The 7,511-nt window shown below is 38.8% G+C and overlaps 1 protein-coding gene across 4 annotated transcripts in view; it reads right to left on the minus strand.

Moving 5' to 3' along the window:
- LOC306862058 (retinoic acid receptor RXR-alpha-A) overlaps nt 1–2,023 on the minus strand; it is a 116,077-nt gene extending 114,054 nt beyond the window's left edge. Inside the window, exon 1 of one of the 4 annotated variants that reach the window (XM_079404655.1) lies at nt 1,775–2,023. In XM_079404655.1, the coding sequence (XP_079260781.1) occupies nt 1,775–1,802 (28 nt within the window). In that variant the 5' untranslated portion in view covers nt 1,803–2,023. The remainder of the gene's footprint in view (nt 1–1,774) is intronic. The other 3 variants (XM_079404658.1, XM_079404656.1, XM_079404657.1) reach the window with 3 other exon arrangements.
- Nucleotides 2,024–7,511: the final 5,488 nt, after the last annotated feature.

The following is a 7,511-nucleotide window of genomic DNA, read 5'->3' on the forward strand; positions in this document are numbered from 1 at the left end:
TGCACAATGATTTCATAATCACACACTGACCGCTGGAATTTAAATGGCTCTAATCTTTTCCAAAAATCATTAAAATCACATAAATACTGCCTTAAATATGTTTTACCACCATAATAAAAGTACATTATAATTTATTCATCTTCATGTGATTCTAAACAAGTGTGTGACTTTATTTCTTCCATAAAACACAAATTATTTTTGGTACAATAACCGGACACTTGTTTCAATAAAGTGAATGATGAAGACTGTGGCTATCAAGCCCAAAAGTGATAAAAAAAAAAAACCCACCACAAAGTATCATAAAAGTGGACACTGTTTTGGGTTTTCTCCGCTTCTATTCAGACCGTATTTATATTGTTACTGAATGAAAAGTTTGACATCTGTCCCAGATCTCTTTGCAGTTTTCATGAGAGTTTGTGAGAAAAGCAGCAATGTCTGATTAATGAATGAATTGTTGTTTTGAGTTTGGTCTTTTCAATGAATCAGCTGCTCTAAGGTTAGTTCACAAAACCAATGATTCAATGACCATCTTGATAAACGGAAAGATTATCAGTGATCAATAACAACTAATCATTTTGGTATGCTCAGCTAAGTTTAGAAGACTTGGAAAACAGCATATGATTCATTTAAATTTAGTTTTTTTTTTCCCTTAATTAATCCTGTCATTCTCAGATGCTATTCACGAAAAGAACAGAATATTCTTCACAATTGTAGCTTTCGTGTTACACAGACAGAAAGTCACAGGTTTGAACAGGATGAATAAATTAAAACTAGTTTAATTTTTGTTGAACTATTCCTTTAATATGATGGAAACACACCTACATTTCGCCTCGGCCGTCGATTAAAAAAGGACATTTTTGAAACACCCGCAACGTTTGTTCCTCGGATACAGTCACTTTATTATTAAATCTAGTCACTAGGTATAAATAGATTTCAAATTGAATCTTATTGCAAAGGTTTGTCACTTTCCTCAGTGAACTCGCCTAAGTTACTCCACTCAAAGTTTGACCAAGTTCACTTATCATCTCAAACACAAACGGTGCTCGCGGCATTATTTGAGACCAAAGTGCAAAGAAAATTAATAAAATTTGTAATTTTTGCATGTAAAGATTCAATTACAGATGAGAAACAAAAATATTCGCTGTAGTTAATAACGTTTTTTTTTCTTTTCTTACAATGACACGATTAAGCGGTTTACGATTTTATGAAGTCTTACATACATCCGACGCATTTCATTTTTCGCTCAATTTTAGGCTGTTTGGAGATGTTGCGTTTACAAACACGAAAAGTCTGCATTTCTCTGTATTCCAGCCAGGAAAGTGAAAGAAATGATGCGCCTGGCTCCATTACCTGCACGAGCTTCAACTCTGCAACACAGCAGTCAAAGCGCTATCAATATGTCAAATAATCCCGCATATCAAGAATAAAACATTTTATTAGTAAGCGTGGCACTGAATGAGGTGTCACTATCACAGCGCGTGCCGCCGCTTTTGCACGCCCAACTTTTGTGTTTACCTTTAGTTTGATTTTATAACAAATGTCCAAATCCACACCGTGCTGTACATTATTGATTATGACTGCATTAGTTTCCATTCGCCACGAACGAGATCCTCCAATACAGCCAGAGTATCTAAAGCAGTTTTCTTTTTTAGCGTTCATGTTGTTTTTTCCCCTCATGCTGGACTAAAAAGTGAATCATAAAACTCTCGCTTGGGTACCAAAGAAGCTCGAGTGGAAAAATAAACATATTTCAGTAGTCTGAGGGCAAACTTACCCAATGACAAGAAAGGTTTGGTTTCCATGTCTGGTGGGTTAGCTCATGCCAGCTGACGCTCGCGCGATGTAAGCTGTCGGCGTCCCTCTCTGATGACAGTGCAAGACGGATCCACGCGGTAAAAGTAAAAAGCTTAGTGATAGTGTCAAATGTTCACTTTATGGCACTACTTCTGTTTGTTCGCGCTTCTGCTCGGCTCTGTCTACAACTCTCCGGTCCACACTACTGCAAAGGGACCCAGTGAAGGGGACTCCCACTGACGCTCACGCGGGCACATTTAGCAGCGACGCGTGAGGGGAACGTTAACCCCTCCTGCGCTGCTCTGCCCTGCCCACGGACATAGAGAGAGAGCTCGGAAGAAAAAGAAAGCGTTTCCTTGAATAAAGACCATTGCCTGCACATGTGGTAAAACAAAGAGCTTCTAAAGTGAGCACGTTACCATTAATTAATTACCAACCTGTCATTAAAAGTGACTAACACTAAGAAATTAAAGAAATAAGAATAGATAGATAGATATTTTTAGGTGATTTTATTTCACATTTATGACTTAATGTAGGCTATGTTGATAATTTATGACAATAAATGTTTTCTACCAGTGATAATCCTTCAGCTGCATTATTTACATTTATCCCATGGCTATTTTGTCCTAGTCTTTGTCCACACTAGGGAGATATATTAGAAGCTCTTTGATAATATCTAAATAGGTTATGGATATCATACAATTTTTTTATTTTTTTTACCTGATCAAAGCATGTTGCGCTGCCCTTGTTTTCTTGAGGATGAAGGAATTGATAAAACAATGCTGTACAAATACTGTTCTGTTTGCATGCATTTCAGGTACACTTTGTGCACAACCTCGCCATGCCGTTCAAATCCATGCAATATCTAATACCAGTAACTAAAAAACCAAATCAATGTGTCTGTTCCAGACTAATCAGACTTTGCTGCTGGGGAACAGGCCTTGCAGCCAGTTTTCTACAACAGCATGCGGCACAACAGGATCCATATTAGCCCAGAGAGAACTAGGTCAATTGGATACCATCGCGCAGGTTTATCGTTACTTCACACGGCTATCTTAGCTTGCCAGGGATGTGTCCACCGAGTTGTGAATAGCGCGTACATGGAAGAGGCTTTTGGTGATGTACATGAGAATTTCTAGCAGTGCGAGTAACCGTGGGCCAAGAAGAGATGTTTGAGGCCGTCCAGAAGCAGAATACTTCGGAGGCACGGCAGAAGTTTTTTTGCAAAGCTCTCTTATTTTGTTCATGCAGATAAATGTATATATACATGCAGTCCCGGAGCCATCCTGGGGGCCTACGAAAACACTGCATCGTTCACTGAGCGTTTGAAGGTGTTCGCCGCAGTTCAGCTGGGGGAATGATTCATAATTAATGTAGCACACTGCGCATTAGAGATCAAAGCCGTTTGTCTATGCTGTGCAATAAACCTAAAGCAGCCATGACTGGGCTCAGATCAGTGTGCGTGGATGTGAGGGACACTGGTGTGTGTTTTTTCCCTTCACACCTTCCGGGTGTCACACAGACTAACAGTCTCACCACTGGGTAGTCGATCAGTAATGGCAAGATTAGTCATTTTTGTTTAGAGCAGACTTTCTCATTCACCATGGACTTCAAGATGAAACAATCGAGATTCTCAGATTGTGACAAGTGTTTACGATCTGCACAGCATGGGAAGATCTATAATAGGAAAGCGCAATGTGGTTGTAGTTATGGCCACTCTGTGTACTGTATAAATGAGACATGTTAGTGTCTATGTTGATGTATGTTATGGCATGAGGGCCATGGACGCTTCTGGACACCAGCTGAACCAATAAATCAATGACGGTGGTGATGACACACGCCACGAGCTGTGGCACACACATATACAGATGCGTATGTGAATTCATATGTGGTCTACATGCAATTGTTTAAATTAATCTGAAGCAGAACAACAGCATAAATTATGTTATCTGAAGCACAGCTCACTTTTAACATTTCCTATATGGAGGCACAGCAGGAGGATGATCTTTGCGTAATACCACTTCAGAAACAGCACAAGGAATCTCAAGCTTGACCAGTGAAAGTAATTATTATTTCACTCTTATTTTATATAGATGTAAGAATGATAATAAACAATGCCCTGGAAATATCAGCAAGAACATAGTAAGTGAATGTGAAATTGGCCCATTGTGTGTGCAGTCATGTCTCTGAACAAGACCAAATTGAAAGCACCTCCTGTGCATCACAGAGCTCTGGTGAGGACACACACTAACAAATAACCAACCTGTCATTAAAAGTGAGTAAGACTGTAATTCCACATTTCTGAATACATATTAAATAAAGAGAAAAATTTGTGTTTGTGTGTATGTATATATGTACATACATGTATATACAGTATATATGCATGTATATACATATACAGACCAGATAAGAAAAGGTCCTTTGTCTGCAGATGCCACTTTCAAACATTTTAAAGTATGGATTAATTGTCCAAAAATGTTTTGTTAGGCCGCTGTAGTTTAATATAGCCAAGTACAGTAAGAGGATTTTGTTAAAGTACCAAAATGCACAAAAATAATAATAATAATCCAGTATTAAAGAGATTTCCTAAACTGCAGTACCACCGACTTTCCCTGTGCGCTCCATGAGGGCTTTTGTGATGTATGACTGACCATTGTAGAGGTCCTCTGGCCTGCTGATTATAGAGTTTAAGCACTCTGCCGTGGTTCAGATGGATGTTTAGCCTACGGCTCGCACTCTGTAATCTAAGACAGACACAACACACTCTTTTAAACGCCTCAATCAGCCGCTCTCTCATATGCACGCGAGACCTGGCTATTTAATCCTTTTCTTTGGCCTTGATTAATGGCTGCTTGACCCCTGACCTTCCCGCATATAAATCTCCGAAGGGTGTTTTGGGTCTCTCAGGGTTTCTCACTTCAAGACTGATTCTCTCTCACCATCTTCACGTGCAAGTGTTTATAGTGGGGAATCTCTATTGGATTCTTCATGTTTGAATAATGCGTCCAGGCCTTGGGGGCACATCGGCGTGACGACCTCCGCCGAGGTAACAGTGACAGTTTCTCTTTCAGGTCTCAAACGTGGTGATAAATGGAACACGGTCCTTTCGGTCGCCATTGTGCTCCAGCGTTTACAACACGCTCATCCATAATGGCTGTTTGCACTGATGCCATTCTGCCGTTACTATGGGGACCTGGTTCTTCACAGCAGGAGATTCATAAGGAAATATAAATCTTTTTCCAACCTACGTAAAAGGGACGAGATGAAGCCTGGAGATGTTGGATTATAACTGTGAATCTTTTTTCTATCTGGAACAAAACTGATTTGCACGGATTCCAGATATCGAGAAATTCAATCCAAGGTTGATCACACACACATACCAGCGAGGCTAACTGATGTGAGCAGACATACACAAAACCTCAGAAAAGAATGGGTCGAGGAAGAGCCTAGAGGCCTTTATAAGAAAAGAAGGGTGAAAAACTGGACTTCTCCCCTTTTTCAGCCCAAGGGATGCTCTGTGGTCAGCAGCGAAGCAGAATGGGTCAAATTCCTCACATACAGGGGTCAGAGTGCTTTCTGAAGACACTGCAAATGCAAGAAGCTGACTTCCCCTTCACATTGGCTTATGCCAAGGAACAGGGAACTAGACATGTACATCTGAAACAAGCATCTGGACAATAAAAAAAAAATCATGTATGAATGCTATTGCATTAGAAATCATATATATACAGTATGTTCAAAGCTTTGGGGTCAATAAGAATTTTTTTATATTTTTGAAAGATATATGCTCAGCTAGGTTCCATTGATTTGATCAATAAAACAGTTAAAACAGTAATATTGTGAAATGTTACTGCAATTTAAAGTAACTGGATTCTAATGTAATACATTTTAAAATATAATTTATTTCTGTGATGGCAAAGCTGAATTTTCAGCATCATTACACCAGTCTTCAGTGTCACATAATTTCTCAGAAATCATTCTAATATGCTGATTTGCTGCTAGAAAGGTGATGCATTTAGCATTTTTAGATTCTTTGGTGAATAGAAAGCGCAAAAGATATATTTTTTTGTAACATTATAAGCATCTTTATTGTCACTTTTTTTTTATTAAAAGTATAAAATATAAAAAAGTGGGATTTATTCTTAAGATATATATTTTTCAAGTTTTAAATTCTAAAATATACTGTTTAATATTTAGCCCTAGCATGATCATATATATGTATGTATGTATGTATGTATATATATATACAATTAGCCCTAGCATGATTTGTTTGCAGATGGCAAATTTTTGATCTGATACAATGAAATTCATACATTAAGTATGAAATATATAAATCTTGTTGTGGCCAGTGTACACATGTACAGCGCATAGATTTATTTCTATACAGAGTTACTGATAAAGTAAACAAAAATGCGCAACAGAAGTCTGACATAAACTGATTTAAAACTGGAGCGTAATCTAACATTTCAAATGCAGAGGCTTTTCATATTAAATCACACAGTAAAGTGCATCAGAATGACTGACAGCCACATGCAGCTTCCAATGTGTGGTCAGAGAATCAATAAGCAGATGAGAAGATTTGCATTGCGGAAAAATACCCAGATTGCTCTAATACCACTGAATGTGAAGAGACCGTTTAGACTGCTTCACCATGATGGGGGCTTTCATTCAAACTGGAATCCGTTTGAAACGGTGGATTTATCTCGTGATCGTGCAGCGGAGATGACAAGACGATGGAGAGCAGCTGAATTGAGAGGAGAAGAGATGAAATGACGGCCCTACAGCTCAATATTTTCATAGGCAATTAGAGTCCACTGCTCTGAGGGCAGTTATCAATATTGAGGCATTACATCACAATCACTCTGCTGGAGCAAGTGAGGACTCCACTGCAGGGATCCACCACAATGCTGGCATACATCAAGCTTTAAATCCCATTACACAGATATTGGCTACATTCAAATTGGCAACGTGATAAATATCTGACATCTCGGTTTATTGCCAAGGCAAAGAAATGGGAATCATTTTCTCCTCAGAATCTGATACTCTCCAACCTGAATAGATGCTGTTTTCACCCAGAAAGAAGGAAACTCTCACTGGAAGGCAAGAAACGAGAATAGGCGCCTGAAATGTATGCCATGATAAAGAACAAATAATAAAATTAATCCACTGCATTTTGTGTATCATAGAACTGTGCATAAATATACTTTGGGGCTCTATAAGAACCTTTAGAGGGGATGCAGCCAGCACACACGTTTTCCCTGAATGATTTATTTTCATCTCTGCTGGGGGAGAGCTGAGCTCTGCTGGACTTCAGCTGGAAAAACACAAACCACAGAGAGAGGCGCTCTTGAGTACACAACGGTCACATCATTGAATCACTATGGGGCTCGCTGCTAATGGGCTTCCCTGGGCGACAGATCCGGAGAGTGATGATGTAATTAAAGGATTCTGAACAAACCCTCTGAATTCTCAAGAAGTGCTTCATTACAAATAATCTTGGCCCTTGATTTGTTTACCCCAGATGCTTATTTGACTGACCGAACGTTAATAAAAAATTGTCATTGTCATTACAATGCTAAAAAGTCCAAGTTTGAGATACTTTGCACTCTAAAAGCTATTTAAAAAAATAACCATTTGATGTACATAAAAATACACTCATGCAGAGTTAAGCAGACATAATTATTCTCTTGTGTAAGACTATCACAGTCCACTTGCGG

Source organism: Barbus barbus (genome assembly GCF_936440315.1).
Source record: "Barbus barbus genome assembly, chromosome: 43".
In the NCBI taxonomy this organism is placed as follows: Eukaryota; Metazoa; Chordata; class Actinopteri; order Cypriniformes; family Cyprinidae; genus Barbus; species Barbus barbus.